Source organism: Chaetura pelagica, unplaced genomic scaffold (assembly GCF_000747805.2).
Source record: "Chaetura pelagica isolate M959 unplaced genomic scaffold, ChaPel_1.0 scaffold408, whole genome shotgun sequence".
Lineage (NCBI taxonomy): Eukaryota > Metazoa > Chordata > Aves > Apodiformes > Apodidae > Chaetura > Chaetura pelagica.
The window spans coordinates 1,089,750-1,111,460 of NW_009954229.1; the positions used below are offsets into that span (position 1 = coordinate 1,089,750).

A 21,711-nucleotide genomic window follows, 5' to 3' on the forward strand; every position below is an offset into this window, starting at 1 on the left:
TCCTCTTCAACAGAAGCCTTTTCCCCACAAATGTGATCCTGTAACAGCTTCAGACCACAGAGACCACCAAGCAGCCAAACCAGAAGACAACTAAGCCATTCACACAGCGCAAGCTCCAACTACAAGGCAGAAAAGCCTCAACCAAAGGCCCTTCAGCCATCTCCTCCCAATCCAACCTGAAGTGCAAACCCAGAATATTTTAAACTTCCCCAGCACAGTGCCAGCCAAACATCCATGGGGTCTTCTGGAGTTCCCAGTGTCCTTTGGAGGGATCCATCTCTTGTCATCTCAGCACCAGCCAGAAAGTCATGACTTGATGTGACTGCCTGCTCCTCCAGCAACCCTCCTCCAGAGCCCAGCTGTGAAGACTCAGCCCTGGACAAGATTTCATAACTGCTTCTCCTGGGTTTCTCAATGCTTAATCATTTTTTGCAGTCGTCTGCAAATGAGTCTAAGCCTTTGCTATGAGGAAGCAGAGGTATCTCCACCTCCCTTCCTGGTAATTCTGCTGGGGTGGGAAAAAATAAAAGCACATGTGACCGAATTGTTAATAAGACATCCCAAATACAAAAACAAGCTAATTAAAACCAGGCATGACCTATTCGTAAAACAAGTCCTTTCAACTGTAAAAGGAGAGCAGGAGCCTTTGAAGTCAGGCTTCATAATCCAGCAAGATCCCTGCCTCCACTGGTGACCTCAGCTGGAAGCTCATTCTTACCCAACATGGTGAAAGCCTTCCCAATGAAAGCTGAATTTAGAGCCAGCTTTGGTTTAACAACTGAACAAGCCTCAGGAGAACAAGTTAACCAGGGTACAGAGGAGTCTCTAGGGACTCTTCACCAAGGCTAGGATGCCTATGTGACTCCTCATGTGTTCCCAGCCATGGGGGACACCATCTCTCAGCAGAACTTTGCGTTGCCCTGCTGCACCCTGTCATGAAATGGGGAGGGTTGGGGTCCACCAAAAGATAAACTCCAGGAGAGGGGAGACTGTTGTCCCCTCACTGCCCCAAAAGAAGAGACATGGCAGAAGCAGTGATGCTGTGTCTCAGCCCAGGAGGACTCTGAATGAACATATAAACCCAGTGTCTGCAGGGAGAGGAGGCAGGAAAAGCCCAACTACTGCCAGGCTTTGAGGCAGCCCCCAGTGAGATCCAAGGGAAACCTCCTCCAGGGACAGCTCTGCCTAATTGCCCCAAGTTTCACACTCTCCTCCCATGCTTCCCCACTGAGGTCACCACCAGGGGCAGGACACTGGGCCACTTTGGCAACGCCCCGTGTGTCCACAGACTCATCATAACCCACTGCTGGAAACAACCACTGTTTGGGACATTTACCATGAATGGAGTCAGATGCCAAAGATAATCCCCTTATTAGGCTGATTCCTCTTCTGTTGCATCCTGAATGACTCAGAGATCAGAGAAAACTCAGCAGACCAAAGAAACTTTGGTGCTGGCTGAGAAAAGGCAGAGGAAAAGGCATTTGGGAGTGTCCACCAGGCACCAAACAGAAGGTTGTGCTGAGAGGAGCCAGGAGAACCGCAGAGGTTCCCATTGGTGCAGGCACAGTCAGAGGTCATCTACAGGTTCATCTGGTGTTAGGCAAGGGGTGATGCCACAACAGCCTCCCAAGCTAAGAAAGGACTTGTAGGACATTCATCCCTTCTGGGCAAAGCCACAGACAGACTGGAAACCAAAGGGACCAACAACGTCCCCATGGCAGGGCACTGTTTTGTAAGAGAACAGAGGATGTCCATGATAGCCTGGAAGGAGATTATCATGGACAGATAGTCCATGAACCAGCCCTCAAACTGCTGGGAACTTTTTTCTTCAAATTCAGACTAGCAAGAACAAACTACCCCACTAGAAATCCTACCCCAGCTTCCAACTTCTCCTTCTAAACACCAGTAGGGATTCACACAGATCCAAGGGACCAAAACCACAGACACAGGTGCTCCAGTCTCTATCTCCCTTGAGCTCCTCCTGGCTCTTTGTCCAGAGCAGGGGAGAGATGTCATCTGAGCAACACACAGGAGGGGGAAAAAGTGACAACAGTTTTGTGGACATTAGGACAATTGAGGAATAACCAAAGCATCACTGGCCAAACTTGCAAACTTGCTGCTCCCAGGAACCACCAGGCTGATTTCAGAAGAAATGCCAGAGGATTCTCTATGCCATAAATTATAAGGGTTTAAGGAATATCAGTTTCATGGGAAGAATTCCCTGCAGCACGGCAGGATGTGGCTGGGGGGAGGGAATACAGGTCACCAGCATCACCTGAAAACCCTGCAACAGCAGGAACATGGGAAGGGCTGCCACGTCCCACAGCCTGCCCTTCAAGCCTTGCCCAGGGTCAAACTGCAGCTCATGGGAAGGAGCCGGGGCTCTCCTGGAGCCGGTGACATGACATCTGGGGTCTGTCTGAGGCGGGGGCAGCCCCTCCCTTTGCAGCCAGAGCTGATCCCTGCGCACGGCGCGTGTTGTTTGCAGGATGCTCCATCCTCTGCATCCCCGGGGTAACCCAGAAGGTCGCCCCAGAGCTCAGCCCGGGGTGTGGGGCTGCGAAGCCACCAGGGAGGAGCAGAAACGCAGCCCAGGGAGGGATGCTGCATCCTGCAGAGCCGGTGTTGGGAAGCGCGGAGCTGGCGAGTGCGGGACCCGAGCGCCTCGCCGTGGGGAGAAACGCTCCGGCCCCGCTCCCAGCCGCTGCCCGCAGCCACCCGCACGGGAAAGGGCATTTCCCGCAGCCACCCGCACGGGAAAGGGCATTTCCCACAGCCACCCGCACGGGAAAGGGCATTTCCCGCAGCCCCGGCAGCCCCGGGTCGGATCCACCCGCTCCATGGCAGGAGGAGCTGCAGGGTCGCTGCTTTTCTCCTCCAGATCCTCCCTGAGCTGTTTGCTCTTGATCCCGTCTCGCTGCCCCCGGCCCCCCAGGGCTGTCTGTGCCTGGCTCTCTCCTGCTTGCCCTAGGCCTGGTGTCACAGGCATTTTAGCTTGTTTACCTTGGATAAACTCATCCCATGGTTACCAAGCAGGCAGCGGGAGCAGGGGCTGCACACAGGGAGCTGTGATTGAGGCCAAAACGGTGGGAAAACATCCCTGTGGAAAAGTCCCTGAAAATTAGGCACTTTCTGTACATGCTTGGGTATCTTATGGCAGCAACTCTTCCTTTCCTCAGAAGACCCATGTGCCTTGGAGCAATGACTGCATTTCCAACTCAGTCCCCAGCTCTGCCAGGTCCCTCAGGGGGTGCTGGAAAGCATCCCTGCTGGAGCATGGAGGGAAACCCAGATGATGGAACCCAGTATCCAAGCATGATTCATCACAACTTCTGCTACAAGGCAAGTGCACCATGAATTTGGGAATCCTGACACCCAGGCACACACTTGCTGGGGAGACCCAGACATGAGCATCCCTGCTGGATCTACCTACCAACACACGGGGTGGCACAGTTGGCATCTGCCCTCAAATTCCCATGTCCTGTCCCGCTCCTTCCTGGAGCATCCTGCAGCAGCTGCTTCTCTCCCAGCTTGGCTACACAAGGTTTTGTGCCCCAAAAGAACCTCTCACTTTCTGGAAATCAGTTGGGGATTTGTCATGGAGTCGAGCAGGAGCTACTCACAGAGATTTTGGTGAAGATGGAGAGGAGGAGCGACAGGCTGGAGAGGTACATCCTGATCCTCTCCCCTCCAAACCTTCGCTGGAGGTACTCGGGCATCGTGACAATCTGCCAGGAGGAGAGTGACTTATGAGGAGAGGCTGAGGGAGCTGGGTCCTCTTTAGCTTGGAGAAAAGGAGACTGAGGGGTGACCTCATTAATATTTACAAATATGTAAGGAGTGAGTGTCAGGGAGATGGAGTTAGGCTTTTCTCAGTGATGACCAGTGATAGGACAAGGGGTAATGGGTGCAAATTGGAGCATAGGAGGTTCAAGGTGAATATCCGGAAATTTTTTTTTCCTGTGGGAGTGACAGAGCCCTGGAACAGGCTGCCCAGGGAGGTTGTGGAGTCTCCTTCTCTGGAGACATTCAAAACCCACCTGGATGAGTTCCTGGGTGATGTACTCTGGGTGACCCTGCTCTGGCAGGGGGTTTGGACTAGATGATCTTTCGAGGTCCCTTCCAACCCCTGGGATTCTATGATTCTATGACTGATGGCTGCCCTGTCCAGGCCCCCTCCTCAGGGATTGTCCCAAGGAAGATAAGGGGACAGCTGTATTCCCAGAGCAGGGCTTAGAAACTTCAAAGGACGGGGGTGATAGCCCTCTGGGGAGCAGGGAACCTGGCTGAGGCCACCTGCCCGCAGGGCAGCTCTACATACCCCAGATGAGATGTAGACTGGCACGAACACCCAGGCCAGTGCCAGGAGAGCATAGGTCGCCTGTGGGAAGGAGGAACATGACACAGATAGAAAAAAACATCAATCCTGCAGCAGCTGGACACTGACCCTGCAGTGCCAGACCCCATCCACCAGACCTGGCCCAGCCCCAACTCACCCTCAAATGCACATTTTCATTCCCAAATAGCTTCAGACAGCAGGCACGGGGACACGAGGCAGTGGTGGAGACCCCCCTGGCATCTCCCCCAGCAGGAGCCCACTCCCCTCAGCCCTACAGCTCCTGACCCAATGTTTCCCACTAACTCCTTGAGCACCAAACAAGCCAAACGCCCTATTTTTGCTGCAGAACTCAAGCACTTTGGAAGTGATAAGTGGGGAATCAGGGACTGCGTGACCGATCCAGCTGGACTCGGAAGCTCTGCACTGAAATGTCCTTTTCCCTGAGCACACGGGCTCGAGTCGACCCCAAACTCCCTGTACGTGCACCAGACACGGAGAGGCTGTGTTAATTACCCCCCGCACGACTCCTCCCAAGCCTTTCGAGATGCAGCCGCCGTGCAAGGCGCCCTGCGCTGCGACGCAGCCCCAGACACCTCATTTTCCTAAGAACGCGACCCGTTCCTTACGTTCCACTCGAAGCCGGTGACAGCGATCCCGCCGGCAGCTCCGCTCCCGGCCAGCCCCATGAAGAGCCCCGAGCCCTCGCTGCTGGCAAAGAGCGAGGCGCCGATCTGGGGAGGAGCAGGGGAGGTGCTGGGGGTGCTGCGGGCAGGGTGCCCTGGCAGGGGGGTGCCCCCCCCCCCGCTCCCCGCAGCTGGGCACAGCCCTCCTGCTTCCCCAGCATCGCAGCCCCGAAGGGATAACTCAGCGAGAGGAGGAGGAGGGGGGAAAAAACGGCATCAGAACAGGAGCAGCAGAGAACAGACCTCCCCTGAAAGCAGAGACCCACCAGGCGTGTTGAGGGATGTGTATGGATTGTTGTAAGAAAAAAGCCTTAACAGACTTCAAGCCAGGTAGCCAGGAGCCTCAGCAACCACAGCTCCTGCACACCCAGCTCATCGGGCACCCCCAGTGGGTTTTGGATGGACTTCCCTGCATTTGCCATGGTGGCCATGCACCCTGCCTGGAGGTGGCCCTGAGCAAGCAGGTAGTGCCAGACACAGGAAGGACCTACATCCAGTTTGTCAAGATCATACTGAAATAAGCAGAGGGAACAAAGAAACTTAGGATCCCTGTGTCTTGTTGGAGTCACCTGGGCCAGTGGAGACAGTTTGACTCCAAGGACCCTTCTCGACAAGAAGAGGAACCTATGAGGAGAATCAACAAGCCACGTGGGCTCTAGTGCCCTGTGTGTAATGGGAAGGGAAAGGCAGCTCAAAGGACATGGATCCTGGCAGGAGGAGGTGCACAGGGTGGGGGAAGGTGAGAAAGCAGGGGCACAGGCAAAGGAATTTGGTGAGAGAGGGAATGGTGCTGGATGTCCCTGCAGGTGTCACAAGAGGGACAGAGGGCTCTACTTACTGGCCACCATGCCATGTCTCTGCCAGCAAGGAAGTAGCCACTGACCGTGTTCCTGTTCACCCTGCATGAGGACTGGGAGGAGAAAAGATCAGCACGGAGAACCCTTCCCTACAAACCCAGACAAGACACCAAGAAACCAAGAAACAAGTCGCCCAGACAAGAAGCCAAGAGACAGAAGACTCTAGATAATTAATGGGAGATCTCTGCAACTCAAGCTTAATTACATGAAACCGTGGCTGCACCCCAAGTACCTGGAGCCATGAATAGCAAAGGAAACACCCCAAGAGGGGGAAACACAGAGGATGTACCCATTCTACCTCCATCCCACGCAGACAGGTTGGCTAATAGGGCCCAGCTTTGGCTAGAATTTTTCTGCAAGGCAGAATAAATGGGCTGTGGAGAAGAGCTGCAGGTAGCCGAGGGCTTTTTCTGTTGAGCAGGGCATTTGTCTCAACACCCTTTAATAGAAAAGCAGGAGATTTGCTTAAACCCAGCAGATGGGAGACCAGGGGAGAGGTTTGTGGTTAATTCTACCTTGTTGTCAGGGTCTTGGATTCACTCTGGAGGGGGTGAGAGGGGTGGAGGGTTCGTACAACAGACCAGCACAGGTGCAGCACAACACAAAAAAATACATAACAAGTGCAAACTACAACAGGATAATAATAGAGGCTCTCAAAATATTATGTACATAATAGACAGTCCTGAAAAAAAGAACAAAGACTATTCCAAAAAGAAAGCAGAGAGGGAAGAAGAGGAAATGCTCTTACCCAGATTCCCACTGCAACGTTTAAGGAAAAATAAACCACTATGACAACAAGGTCAGCAACGCTGAACTGCTGCAAGGGGCTGAAGGACCCAGCAGTGGAGTTGCCCTCCATCATTCTTCTGCCTTCTCCTCCATCCTCAGCCTCACACAGACACTCACTGAATTAGTAACTCGTTAGCAGCTTGAGGGCATTTATCATTAATCAAGCCAGCAGCAGGAGCTCTGCTTCCAAAGGCGTTTGGGGGCAGCCTGGCTGCCTCCCACCCTTTCCTGTGTCCGCACTGCCCTGAGGGACACGGGGTCCAGGCAAGCACCTCGATTTGTGTCTCACAAACAAGCAGCTACTGAACCCCCATTTCCTTGGAGTTTCTGCTTCTGCAGTGATCTTGAAGCAGCAGCAGCCCTGCTGGACTAGAAACTATCAGGGTTTTCGTCTTCTAGAAGCTGTAAACCAAACCCAAGTACTCTTCTTGCAGATACTGTCTGGAAAGAATTTACATGATCTTCTGCCTAGTTAATTACTGTAGAAATTGCTGAAGAAAGCAGTTTTAAGTGTTCTTTACATTTGAGGGATCCCAGAGAAGTACCTCAAAGAATATCCGGCGTTTCTGGTGATCTGATGGTTTTGCTTCTGGGAAAAGCACATAGAGATGAGGCAGCTCTGATGTAATAAAAGGGGTATGGAAAATGCCCAAGTGAAGTCACACAGGTTTTGCTCCCTTTCAACATCCCCGGTACTATGAAAAGCCAAAGGACCAGTAATCGTGTCTTAGAACCACAGCTCCTCCCAAATTCTTGAGTCCTAATCTATCTAGTAACTGCATGGCACAAAACTAGGCAACGTTAGGGGTTTTCTACAAGCTAAAGCAACAATCAAACACTGGAGTGACGTGAACATCCAAGGTGGAGCCTCAGCACTTCAGCAAGGGCTGACCAGCAGAAGACTCATGGAATGGATGAAGCTATTTCTCCAAAGGCCAACATGAAACAACCTTTGATTTTAATGGGCTTGGGGACTCACAGTAATCACACTGTTTGCTGCAGTGGCTCATTTTCAAGGGGCAGCAGCTCTCCAACTACGCATCACAAGGTCTCACTAATGAAACAAACACACTGCAACTACCATGCCCTCAGCACAACAGCCCAGCATGTTCCTCTTCTCTGAAGTAGCTGCCCACACAACCAGGAGCAGCTCTGCACCCTGGTGAGAGGAACCAAAGTTCTCCCTCACTGCCCAGCTGGAATTCAACCCACATTAGCACATTCAAAGCACACAGAAGTGTTAATACCTCAGCTTGGTGTATCTATTAACATCCCTGAACTGTTTAATAACCCACTGCCATTAATATACAACCCAGGACAGCCAGGCACTTGGTCACTGCACAGAGCACACCTCTCCAGGCAGGGCTGCAGAAATCAAACAGGACAGTCTGACAAGGATGAAGAACAGTATTATCTGAACAGAAACGTGCAGTTGCTTCAATAAAATCACCATCTCACTTGCTGAACATACCAACAAGATCAAATATTGTAGATCGACAGAGAAGGGAAGGAAAAAAACCCTGGTTTTACCTTTAAAAGTAAATAAACCTTCCAAGGCCTTCGGATTTCACCTCAAGCAGAGAGAAATGGTGTCTACAAAGGTTAACTTTCACTTCTGGTTTTGACCATGCCAAAAGTTTTATACTAATTTGCAGGACATCCTGATGGAGAGAGATGTGACCAAACAATGCCTAAATGCTCATCAACTCCAGCACCATTTTCTGTGCAACAGGGCAACTTCAGTTTTCCAAGACTGGAAGCTCACAGCTGATCACTGCACCCACGGGTACGTGAGGATGGCTGGGAAAACCAACCTGAACAAGCTCTGCACTATGGCCATATTTTTTAGCACATCCATATGTTCAGGCCAGGCTACCAACCTCTGAAGAAAACCCAAAACCACTTACCTGCAATGAGCTGAACTGGATTTTACCAGCTGGAACCTCTGCCTCCCTCAATATTCCCAAATCCCTGTTGTTCCTTGACTTCCAGCCATAGATTTAGCTCCCTCCCACACTCCCCAAAGCAAAGCAGCACACTGGGAACACGCTGGAAGTGCCAAATTACATCCAATCTCAACAGATTTGTGACAGCACCTGCAGCTGGATGGTGAAAGGTTCTATTTTGTGTTCCATGAGTCTGCTCAGCAGAAGCCAGGTTGGAAAATGACAATGAGGACCAGCATTAGGGAAAAGCAGCCTCTCCCCCTCCTCTGCAGGTGTTTCACCAAGCAAAATGCACATTATTCTTGCCACCAAGAAGCCTGAATCCTGTTCCTATTCCAAAGTTACACATTTGCATAAAAGAACCAAACCCCCTTTCAGTCTCCTCCAGTAACACAGTATCTGCAAATCACTTGAGGGGGACTCACTTTAGAAGACAAGGGACTAGGACATGATCATTTTTAGAAAGCTCACACAAAACAAGTCTTTATTCTTCGTTGCAGAAAATAAATACAGGTGCATATTTCATATGCTTTTCTATAAAAGCAATCCTACAAAACCACTGAACTGCATACAACAGTACAACCTTTTTGGCTTTTAAAATGCAAATATTATACAGTCTCTTCATTTTATTCATTTTTAAGCACTTGTAGCAAGCAGCTTTGGAGAAGGAATGCTTAATTTAGAAGCCAAATTCTTGCCTCAAGTGTTTTGTGGGTTTTTTCCATCATGTATGTAGTGCAACTAACCTAAAAGCAACTAGAACAGGTTTGTCGTTTTTTTTTTAATGTTTATTCCCCACCCACCCCCCCAAAAAAAAACCCTGAAAAAAAAAAATGGTCTTAAAAACTGTTCTACTTTGATACTTAAACCAAGAGAAACAAAAAGTGGCTCAATAAAAATGTTAAGGTTAAGCATGATGCTTCACAGCTCATTATCTGTTTGCTTCCAGTTTGGCCAGGGGTGTTTCCTTAGATTAAAAAGCATTAATCATCCAGTCCTATATTCCTGAAAAGGTATGACATGGACTCCCCGTTATGGATCCTGCGAATGGCTTCCGAGAGGATCATGCTGATATCCACAGTCTTGATTTTGGGGCACTGGAGTTTTTGTATTTCATGTGGAATTGTGTTTGTAACAACCACCTAGAGAAGGGAAAAAATGATCAGAAAGACGCAGCTCTTATGTTCTCCACCTCCCCTGTCAGAACTGCAAGAGGGAATGTCCGTGTATCCATGGATACTAATGGCACTGTCCTTCCTCTCTTTCTTTCTGCCACACAGGCCCAAAGGAAGGCACAGAAATATTCCACTGAGGGGAGAGTCTGCTGACACTGGCAGTTGGTCACCTCACAGTTTCCTACTGGTACAGTTTAAGGATGCATAGATGTCCAGCACACAAATCCATGCTAAGGAAGCCTGAGCCTAGAAACCTCCTGGCTAAATTCTTACTGCCAGTATATTTTAACAATCAAGTCAGGAGAAAATTTCTTGCTTACAAAACCCAAACTCATCTGACCAGAAATTCAGAATCCATGCTTACTTCATCAATGGCAGATTCCTCTATCAGCCTGGGAGCATCTGAAGACAACAGGCCATGTGTGGCCATCACAAAGATCTTGTAGGCCCCCCTCTCCTTCAGAGTCTCAGCTGCAGCAAGAAAGCTGTCAACATCATCTATAATGTCATCCTGTGGAGGTAAGATGGGAGTCAGGGAGGGTTCACCATGCCCTCAGAGATAACAAAGCACACCCACACAGACATCACAACTTTTCCAAGTATGACAGTTTAAAGCCAATCCAGAATGAGGTTTATACTGAAGCTGTTTTTCAGACATCTGAGCTAGATGCTAAGTGCAGAAGAGCAGAGTTCAAAACTACTGCAGCACCAAGGGGCAGAGGGAATGCTCCGTGAGGGGAAGAGGGAAAAGCCAAGGCAACGGACATTGATTCAGAATCCACACTAACAGAAAACTGCCCTTTTCCATGACAAGCCCAGAGATCACACTCTGCTTCAGAGAAACCACCAGACTGCATCATCTTTACTTCCCTGGCATTTCTGAACTCCCAGAACAGAAACATGCTGGTTTCCCCTCATCTCATGTATCAGCACCACTGTCCAGAGGAGTTTCATAAGCACTTCAACAGAAATTGATCTGGTCTATCCATGGAAACAAAGTCCAAGTGCTGCTTTGCAGCATGGATCACTTCACAGTTCACACAGTCAGCTTCAGTGAGAGCTCAGAATACTGCCTCATGGTATCAAAAGTGGTATAAAAAGTGCATTATTGAGAGCCCACCATCAACCAAACTGTAGTTGCTGACACAGCAGAAAATCAACTTGATTTATGCAACTTCAGCATATTTAATTATAATTTATCAGAAGCTACAGCATCTTACTTACCACGATAATAGCTATTCTTCCTCCTACATCTCCCACAACTGTGATGGGTGGTTTTTCCTTGGGAATCAGCACTGATTAATGGCAGGTTTTTTTAGAGTAGAAAGGAGAAAGAAAGAAAAAGAAAATTTATATAATTTACTTCAAGTGTAGAAGGGTCTGCTTTGCATGGGTTGCTACTTACAGAGAAGAAAAGCAAGAACTGTTTCAACCATCACAGTATTATTGGGAAAAACATTCTTGGGAAATTTTCATACATAAGTGATTGTTTTAAGCTTAATCGAAGTATTAACTACATCAATTTACACTCAAATTCTTAAGCAATTCAGTTAATTCTTAAATTTTAGTATAGAGAATAGAGTGGCTTGCAAACAAAACCATTTCCATCACCCAACTGAGATCCAAGCTATGTTTATGGAATTAAGTTTTGCTCGTGCAGCTACAGCTCACACCTACATTCAGCAAGGTTGCTCTGTCAAGGCCAGGGATGTTAACACAGCTCCTCTCAAACCCAGTTTCAGCTCAGGTTATTAGTTCCAAGTGCCAGAAAAATTCCAACAAAAAAGTAATTTACAAGTGGGGCCTCTCTGCCAAGGGCTCTTGTGACTAGCTGTAATGACACAGGCCCTTCTGCACAGGGCAGAGACCTCACATACAGCCCAGCACTAAAACCACAGACAAAGAGCAACAAAAAGGAACTTCCCCCCCCACTAAGAAAAAAGGAATTATCTTTCCCCAGAAGACCTTTTCTGATAGTCCCTCACTGCCAGACTCATCTCCCCAACCCACAAAAAAGGACAGGTGAACACTGACACACAGACTTACTTACTGGGTATCTCCAAACTGGGATGAATGGCAGCAACATTTTTGGCTGTGGGTGGTGAGTGCCGACCATCCACCATGTCAGACTCAGCATCTTGAGCTTCCCCGTGGATCACAGCGATTCCCAACCGCAAGCGCTCGGCGAATGACTGTGCCCTGGAGGGAAAGGGTCACAACAAAAGATGCATGTTACATTTCACATCATTCACATACATACAGTCCTAGTCTATTTCCATTTTATTTCTAGCCTTTCAGAGGAAAAATTGAATTATCCTAACATTTTAGGAAAGTGTGAAGGAAATCACTTGTCCCTTAGCATCTTGTTTTCACCAGGCTTATGAGAGTCATAATAACCCTCAAAGTGCCCACATGGGCCTTGAAGCAGCAGGATAAATCCTGCAAGTCAGATAATTCTGATCACTCCCTTCTGTTTAGCCAAACTGTCAAAACACATCCCATACTTTAGCAGGTCTGATCCAACACTGAGAATAGCTTAGATGTCTGGACTGTCCACACTTAATAGGGAAAAAAAAAATTAACATGAAAACTGAAAACAAGTGTTCACCTGCTTTTTTTTTTAGCAAGATGTGCACTAAATAAAGGCAATATCCCTGACTTCCTGACACAGAACTTCAGATATCCTACAGAAAAGAGAATACAGACAATCATTTTTCCTGGCAAACCACTCTTCAAATTTTAACAGCCTGGATTTTTACCAGATTACAAAGTTCCTTCACTGTGCAGTATTTCTTCAACTCAAATGAGATACTGATGTGAAGAAGTGTAAGGTTAGCTGGGGAATGGGGAAAGCAGAGAGTCAGGATAACAGGAATTTCACAGACAGTGCTTATATCCCAGATGCTGGAAGCAAGTAAAAATTAATGGATTCCTCCTACCTTACCTTGCACACTCAAGATCTCGGGATCTGGCCCGAGTCAGTGATCTAATCTCCCCCTGGTTAAAGGGAGCCTGGCATGTCCACAATGAGTCACTCTGTTCTAACATTAGCATCTAAGACCTGTGGCCTGAATCACTTCCTTTACACTTAAGCCTTGTTTCACTACCCAGACAACTCGAAGTCCAGCAAATATTTGCCCATCGTGATGTTCAGTTAATTAAAAATGAAGAATCTTCTGCCCTGTGGTTATCATACTGCTTTTCAAGATAAATTAAATTACAATTTCAAACATTAAGAATTATGACTTAGAAGGCATAATCCTATCAACAAAACCATAATTGCTTCAAAATGCAATATTAAACTGAGTGAAGTTCAAAGTAACAGTACAATGATGTATTCATTTCCCAGTGAGCTCAGAAACCACAGAAACATTCTAAGCTTCAACAAGTAAAGGTTCTCTTGCACCAGTAGACAGTCATCTGAAAAGAGTTTTCCATTATTAGGCCAATACATTAAATCACCCTCTTCCAACGTTCCACCTTAAATCCTGCTCTTAAATGCTCACATGTACACATGAAGCTAAACAATACAGCTCTGGGATCCTCGCCTACACAAAGCAGGTACATGTGCAACTTATCTGTTTGATCAGGTGAAGGTATGTGCAGACTGTTTTCTGGCATGCACAATTAACTTAATGAGCACGAAACTGGTTCAACAAACGTCTGCCTGCTCTTAAGAGGCAATACTGACAGCAAGCAAAAGAAATAAATGGTTAAAGACAAATGTAACCTCACTGGTCAAAAAAAAAGAAATCACAAAAATTACTGCTAGAAAATGAAGATGACAGAAGTTGTTCCCCTCACCATATTTCTACAAATTGAAGCATTTTGGATTTGCTACGTAAAATATCAAAACCTTTCTTACAAGAGTATTGTGATTTCTTGGCATGAAAATCTGGGTAAACTCAAAAACTATTTGCTTGTCACCACAGAAAATACATTATCTTTTAAACCATCATTCAACAGAACAGATCACCTGCTGAGAGCAGTGTAATTCCCAAAGAGTTTAGGAACAGTCAAACAAAAAGCTTCACAGATTAAGAACAGTCATTCAGCCAACAGGGACTTCACAATCAAAATGATCTCAAACACCAAATCCTGTTTCACCACACTACAGGGTAAGCCAGCTGTATGTAGGGTCTGATCAACCATGTTCCAAGACAGGACCATGTTAAGGAATTACTCTGGATTAATGGCATTCTACTTCCAGCCATTTTTCTTTATTTACAGTAGAAAATTTATAATGTAAAAGCACACAAATATAATATGATTCAACACCATATTTATCCTAAACACTGTATTGATTTTCCTCATCCTTTAATTTGTTTGGTATTTTTACTCTTAGATTTATATTGCTTATGATGTAAAAACTACACATCTGACACAGTCAAATTGGGAGGGATTTGAAGGCTGCATCTTCTGATTATTGGAAACGTGTCCTTCGTTTGATCCTAAGAACAAAATCATGATAGAGATTTCCTGCTCTAACACAAGAGAGCAGATCTTACCCACCTCTTTGCAGACGCAGGTGATTTGGCCACAATTACAGCATTCCTGTAGTCTGGTATCTGTAGTAAATAACAGATAGCAATGTCTACTTCATATCTTCAGACAAATTTAAGCTCAGTAAGAATCAGAGAAGTTTATTTTGCCAGAAGAATGTTAACCATCTATCGTTAGACCTAAGAAAGCAACCTCAGGAATCCACGGTACATGATCAGGGTTCACAGCTCAGTAAAAACAGGTATTTAGAAAACTAAGATATTAAGTTAGAACTGTACCTTTCATAAGCACCATGTTACATTATAGATTACACAAAAGTAACTGCTTTTGAAGAACATCAGTGTCAAACAAAGTGTTAAACAAAACAGGAAACCATCAAAGTTAAAATTTCCTGTTCAAGTCGTCTTCTATGTGCACACACAGTCTTTAACCACTTGAAAACATAGCATTTCATCTATTTCCTATTGTTTTCCAAAGTACACAAGGAAAGTACTGCCTCTCCATCACTCCACATCATACTGACTCTTTATATGAATCAAAAGGGATTAAAATTCCCCATTCACTGCACTGATCCTGGAGTCACAGTCATAACAGTGCTGCAAAACATCTACACAGATCAGCACTAGAGAATGCACAAAGGGGTAAGGCCAAGAAGCTGGGTTTATTTTGACATCCCACAGCTACAGCAGTCAGTTCTCACTGCAGTCTGCTCTAAAGTTTGCTGCCCTGCCCCATTCTCATATTGGCTTTTCATCCCAAACTCCCTCTGTCCATTTAGCCAGAGTTCAAGTCCTCATGTCTCAAAGTTTCTTGTCCTAGTCTCCATTTTTCCTGCAAACAGTGACTCCACGTCAGACTTGTCTTTCTTTGTCCATAACTTCTCCAGTTTTCCAGCACCCACACTGCCAGTCCTCCTTCTCAACAGCAATCTCTTCTCCCTCTGATGTCTCCTCTTAACCCCTTCCTCACTATCTCAGCATCTTTCTTCATGGTGCTGCCCTGGCATGACCTGTCTGCCATGGAGAGGAGCACAGAGAACCTGTCTGTCCTTCCATCACTGCCATAATAACAGTCCACAGCCCCTCTCAGCTGCAATAGCAGGCAAAGTCCCACAGAGCAGATCCCAGTGTGAAGGGATGAAAGACTTCACTAAATGCCAAACTGATTCAGTACAGTTGTCATTTCATAAATTTGGAGGGATGCTATCCTGACATGCAGTTCTTTGCCTTGCTGTCAGATGTTCAATACCAGTTCCAAAGCACAGAAATACTTGGGTTTTTTTTCAAACATAAGCCAGGTAAGCTCTTCCATCATCTTATCCTCAAGCATACAAACCACAATGGCTGAATATTTCCAAAACTACTCTGCCTGAATTAAGCATCAAGGCAAAATTAAGTTCTGAGTTTGGCCATGGGCTGAACCAACTGAAAACAAGAGTTTTGCTGAGGACATGTCAGGCAGCATTAACAATCTGAGCTGCTACTAACTCCACCTATAATACTGGGAATTCAGCATGTTCTGTCCTTTACAAACACTTAGTTATACAACAGGCTACAGAGATTAACATGATGGAAGGTATGGACAAGGCAGGGCCTGTCACTTGACATAATACAGGCTTTGATCTTGTTCAGACATCATCGCCTCATTTTTCCCCTGCCAAATTATCAAATTTGTTCTCAGCTCTTTAAAAATGAAGTCAGAAAGGCAGAAATGTCATCCAAGAGATAGGAGGCCAACAGGAACTCCTTGTAACAAAGAGCTACGTCACCCTACAATTAACATGTAGACATAGGAAAGAGAAGGTAATACTGAACTTTGCTAAGCATACAAAGGAAAAATCACATTATTTTTATACCTCAATAATTACCCTGATTGGACTGTCTTCATCCCAGAACATCAAGAAATTCTCTTCACACCTATGCATAAGTATCCAACACAGAACTACTACAAGCCCCCATGTTCTTAACTTGGTTTAATTTTTAAACTCCTCTCTTACCAAGCTGGACTTGATTTCATGCTCCTCAATACACCACATCACAACTCCCATTTGAAACATTTCTCCTACTTTGGCATTCCCCATGCTGGATATACAGAGAACTGCTGCCACCAGGAACTTGAGATGAACACTAAATTCTTCCTGAGCAGCTCTGGGTGGAACTTTTAAGAAAAGGTACTATAAATGGCATGGCTGGTGAAAGTACTTGCCAATATAGATCCTATGTGATAGATCCATTAAGTCAGCTTTAGTTTTAAGCAAGTCATCTCATGGACAAGCAGAGGAATAAAGAATTAAAAACTGAAAGCATCTTGTAAGACCTCTCCACATATACTTATGCAGATCTCTATGCATGTTCATTTATTACAACTGCAAAACAGTGCCAGACTCAAAGCTGCAATAATTCTTTGTAAATCAAAATGTGCTTCAAGACTAAACCAGGAACAGTATCTTGTTATCGACCATAATCCATATGGACAAGCAACATATAAAGGCACAGCTTGTCTTATATCTGCATATTTGGTTTCCCACTTTTTTTTTCCCTTATGTGCAATACTTCTCTTCTGGTATGAAAGTTGTGGCAAATCCAGAGCTTGGAGTTCTGTGCCATCATCCTCTTTGACATTAGTATCAAATTAAATTATAACAACAGATTCAAATGGTAACTGATTCCCAAACAGATTTTGACACTGTCATAAAAAAATCACGTTGGGTTGGTTTGGGGTTTGCTTTTTTTCTTTTTAATTAAGGCATTCATACCTCTATGAAAAGAAATAGCTTGGATTTAAAAGTAAGAGTGAGCTAGTATTTCACATCATCATTAGTCAGAGGCACAAGATGCATCTTCACCTACAATTACCATTTGCACAATTTGCATAAATGAATCTACCAGTAGCACTTCTCAAAGCCCTTATAAAAAAAAAGGATGGAGACATGGATGCATGGAACATCAGAAGTTAAGCTCCTCAAGTCAAGACATGCTGATCAAAAAGCAGAATGTGATCAACAGGATCTCTCATCATTTACAGCTTCATTTCCAAAGTGTTTTCATAATTCAAAATAAATTATACCTACAAACAAGCAGTCCACCCCATAAATACAAATTAAATTGGAAGTGAGAAAGGAAGGGGATTTCTAATGTAAGAAAATCCTCATTTAAAAAAACAAACAAACAACAACATAATTAGGGGAATATCTGTAAGAAGACAGAACAGCATCACCGAAGAGATAAGAAAATGCCAGATCTTCATGAAAGGAAAATTTAAGCCTGTAGGGAAAAAAAGCCCCAACCCCACTCCTTGCCCCAATATGACCTTCCTCCTTTAAAATTCCACTTGAAGAGTAAAGCCTTTTCACAGGGATTTTTTTTCAGAAACCTTGAGAAATAACAAAAAAGTAATTGAAAAAAACCCCAACTGTAATAGCAAGTCTCCCTCACCTCTTCTTGGATGTACTGTAGTAAAAATGGAGATGCTCTCAAGTTATCAACTGGAATGTTGAAGAAGCCCTGTATTTCCTTCTGATGTAAATCCATGGTAATAAGATGAGTTAGTCCTTTAAAAAAAAAACCAACATAAAAAAAGACAGAGAAGCACATCAAGAAAAGTAAGAGAGAACAAAAGGCATACTCTTTATTTCTCTATTAAGTTTAACTGAAGTTTGTCCAGCACAAGATCTCTAAGCTGCAGTAGAACAAGATGCTACATTTACTGAAAGTACAGAGCATATTAACTATGTCCCTCTTAAATGCCCTAGTATTATCATGTTCTGAGATTCCTACAGTGTTCTTTTAGAAAGAACCTCGGAATACTCAACATAACTGACTCAGTAGTGCCACACTGAGGCAGGTAAGATCTTTCTCTGTTGGACATGTGACAAAATGGAAGCACTAATAACAAATTGTTCTATGGCACATGGCAAGACCCTGGCACAGCCAACATTAAACTGCTGAGAAACAGGCCCAAATTCTAATAATCAAAGTACTTCTCTAAAACAAGAAACCAGATCACGCTGTGTTCATTAGAACTGCCCATTTTTCCCAGGAACAGGAGCAAAAGGAAAGGAGCAGAAAACAAAATGTGTTGAAGGCTGTGAAAATTCTCATTCTCCCACATGCTCTCAAATGCAAAGGACAGAGACAAAATGCATTCATCAACAGGTAAAAAACAGGCTGGAAATGACAAAGCACAACTGCTGGAGAGTGTCAGACAGGCAAAGAACAGCATTACAAGGGGGCAGGGCACCAGGGCCCAAAGAGCGGAGTCCAGCTGAGTCATTTTGCCAGCTCAGTAGGACACAACATAAAATGGCTATTACAAGTTTGCTTATTTTATTAACTCATCATTTGGAAGCATTTCTAATTACATTTTCCTTTCTACATGGATTTTAAACTCATTAAAAACTTGGCAGTTATTTTTAGAGTCCCAACTTGTGCACATACCTCTCTACACCTGAAAGCAGACAGCAGGAGCCCCCACTGCCCTGATTATTTCATAGCAACCTGCATTCTTACCAGCTTTACACATCATTGAAGCCAGTAATTTAGAGACAATGGAGCCCCTTTTCCTCATCTTGCACTGTTTGCTGTAGGGGAAGTAAGGAATCACTCCAATAATGCTTTTGGCACAGGAGGTTTTACAGGCGTATACCATGATCAGCAGCTCCATGATGGTGGTATTCACATCCCTGGAATGAGAAGGATCTAGTTCTGTACCTTGAGCATAAAAATCTTGTATTCAACACAATATCTGTGTCCACTCCAGGGTAGCACAGAGTTATGGTGACTGAGGGATCTTCACTAAGACTCCAGCCGTGCCCCTCAGAACAGCAAGTGCTCTCAACCCAGTATTTTAATCCTTCCCTACAATTATGCTTCATTACTTCTCTCACTTGGCTTTTTTTGGCAATTCAGTGGGTTTTGTTACACCATTTTCAGGCTGTAATGCAGCTTGCTTCTGTAACAAAGCAGCCCATAATTTATCTCCAACATCTATTTCTATTATTCACAAAAAACAGATGTATTTTTCAATACAGATAGCTTTAAAAAAAAAGTTTCAGACTTTACAACATATTCTACTGATCAAACTCATAACAGGTTAAATATTCAACAATTACGATCTATTTTCTGCCCTAAATTAAAAGATTGAGAAGTTGGGTTTTTTAGATAAGAACTGATCGTAGACTGAGACCTTGTATTTCTGTAGCCATTAGAAAAAAAACAATTTAGCCCTTATAAAATTCTTCCCACATCAAAAAAACAAGACTGTTTTCTGAATGACAGGACATATTGCCTAGGAAAAGCTCTTCCAACACCTAAAATTTTGCAATAGTGGAGATGGGGTAGCTGAAAATGGAAGAATTTAAAGAGAATGACATAAGCAAAAGAATGCACTTAGCAAAAGAGCAGAAAAGGTTATTGACATAGTAACTTAAAATAACAGAGGTTAGCTTATACTGAAATAATCTTTGTGCACATATGGAAAAAAATAAACCCAAAACAAAAACAAAAAACACAAAGAGAAGCCTCTATTTAGTTAATTTAAGGTAATTAGGCTGTATCAGATACATAAAACGTGCAATAGAATTAGAACAGAAGCATCACCATGGACAGTCAATGCCAAAATACCAGCTCAGTCTCTTTAAAGTTACTCACTTTGAAACTGTTTGGATGATAAATACATCCTTTCCTCTCACAGACTCCTGGATCTGCACTCTTGTTTCTGCCAAGAAGAGGGAGATGTCAGATTTCCAATAGCAAAGCTCAGTCTCTAAGAAAAGGGAAGTCAACATATGACATCACAGTGAGGTAAGCTTCCAGTTTTGCCAATTAAATGCTCACCTCTGTTGGGTTCCTGATATACCTGAACCTTCCCCATTTCAACTCCTAAGCGCCTGCAGGAGCAGAAAAAACAAGTCAGGATGGGAAAACAAAGGGCAAAACAAAGGCAAAGCCCATACAATGCAACAGTTACTGAAAACCTGTGTGTGTATATATATATATGTGTTTATGTATATGTATAAATAGTTACTGTAAGAAAAGGAAACTCCAAATCATAAGCCCAGTAATTACAGTGGAAATCTCTTAACAAAGCATTTCTAGAAGCTGCACTGCAGGCCAAGCTGAACTGATCTTCAAGTCAAAGTCAGAAGAATAAGCAACAGATAAGAATAATGCTTGATTAGTAAATTATGTAACTATTTCTAATTTGTAATATATACTCCTATATATGTTACATATATGTTGCCATACATATGTATATACAGGTGGCAACAAACATGCACAATGCTTACAAGACCACTTTTAAGTCCTTCTGCTCTACAGAAAAAACATCACTGTGGAGTTAATCAGAAGTATCTGCCAGCTCTATTTGATGAATAATGGCAGACTGATGTCTGCTCTGCTTATTTTGCTGCAGTATTAGCACAGACCCTCATTGATAAAAACAGGAGACAACCAAATATGCTACACACTTGTGCCCAAAGTACTGGCAATGCATAACCTGAGCTGCATTCTCCTTTTTCCTATCTCTACCAACCTTTGGGGACATCAGGAGGAAATCCATCACGTGCAATACTCCTGGCAATGTTATACATCCTAATACTGCTACAGTAGTATGGTAAAAATTTCCTTCAAGATTCCTTAAAAGTTCTGCTGAAGCTGTTCACATATTTAAAGCTAAACAAAAGTTTCCATCTGAAATGTACAGAGAGCAGGACGGATGCAGCTTTGCCATCTAAGAAAACGGCTACAAGGAGAGCTAGAAAATGATAAGAAGTTCTGCCATGATTATTTAACACTATCCAAACAGTAATTTTCCCATGTGTTCTCTACAACATACTGCAGCCAATCCCAACCTGCCACCGAGCAATTTAAACACAGCTTTTTTTCTTTGTTGTTAACCAGTTGCAATACACTGTGCAAAGTACCAGTTGTTCTTGCAAACCCTGGGAGTTTCCCTGCGTAACTTTCCCTTAACAGAGAAATCAGTCTTCAGTAAAACAAGCCCCACCATAAGAACACCAAGATCCTGGGCTGCCCTGCAGGATTCTACTTACTCAGCAATCCTCTTCGATAGTTCCATGCATGACGAATTGGAATTAGCTGAAAACAGCACCAGTCCACCCTTGGTTATATTCATGATGGCCCCAGTTTCAGTGAATGGCACACAAAACATCAAACCTAAGTTGTATTTCCGCTTCTAGAAGGCTGCAAGAGATCAAAGGTCTGTTAAAGCAATCATGTTACAAACAAAAAAAGAGACAAATTTTCTGATTAAAAAGAGTTTCCTATAAGCCTGTATTATCTGGCATCCTTCATCTTTGTTATCACCACTTTATTAGTGCCAGGAATATATCCCCACAGCATGACCCCCAAGCCATCCAGCTCACTGACCTAGCTCAGAAGACCCAACAAGATGACACAG

The 21,711-nt window shown here is 44.5% G+C and overlaps 2 protein-coding genes across 5 annotated transcripts in view; both read right to left on the reverse strand.

The window, feature by feature from the left end:
• The window catches only part of SLC5A10 (solute carrier family 5 (sodium/sugar cotransporter), member 10), a 41,680-nt gene extending 34,939 nt beyond the window's left edge, over positions 1 to 6,741 (reverse strand). For 2 of the 3 annotated variants that reach the window (XM_010003556.1, XM_010003557.1), the window contains exons 1-5: positions 6,628 to 6,738; positions 5,861 to 5,932; positions 4,966 to 5,070; positions 4,322 to 4,381; positions 3,624 to 3,728 (exon numbers count right to left, since the gene is read on the reverse strand). In XM_010003556.1, the coding sequence (XP_010001858.1) occupies positions 3,624 to 3,728; positions 4,322 to 4,381; positions 4,966 to 5,070; positions 5,861 to 5,932; positions 6,628 to 6,738 (453 nt within the window). Of the gene's footprint in view, positions 1 to 3,623; positions 3,729 to 4,321; positions 4,382 to 4,965; positions 5,071 to 5,860; positions 5,933 to 6,627 lie in introns of all 3 variants that reach the window. The other variant, XM_010003555.1, reaches the window with a different exon arrangement.
• A 2,800-nt stretch (positions 6,742 to 9,541) lies between these two features.
• Positions 9,542 to 21,462, reverse strand: PRPSAP2 (phosphoribosyl pyrophosphate synthetase-associated protein 2). 2 transcript variants are annotated; one of them, XM_010003558.1, is made up of 10 exons: positions 21,344 to 21,462; positions 20,127 to 20,179; positions 19,941 to 20,007; positions 18,801 to 18,973; positions 17,727 to 17,842; positions 14,302 to 14,357; positions 11,840 to 11,988; positions 11,014 to 11,084; positions 10,154 to 10,300; positions 9,542 to 9,756 (listed from the first exon to the last, which is right to left on the reverse strand). In XM_010003558.1, the coding sequence occupies exons 1-10, from the start codon at positions 21,460 to 21,462 to the stop codon at positions 9,598 to 9,600; spliced, it is 1,110 nt and encodes a 369-aa protein (XP_010001860.1). In that variant the 3' UTR covers positions 9,542 to 9,597. The 2 variants fall into 2 exon arrangements, with proteins under 2 accessions (XP_010001860.1, XP_010001861.1); XM_010003559.1 differs by lacking the exons at positions 19,941 to 20,007; positions 20,127 to 20,179 and having other exon boundaries at positions 21,344 to 21,426.
• Between the last annotated feature and the right edge of the window lie 249 nt (positions 21,463 to 21,711).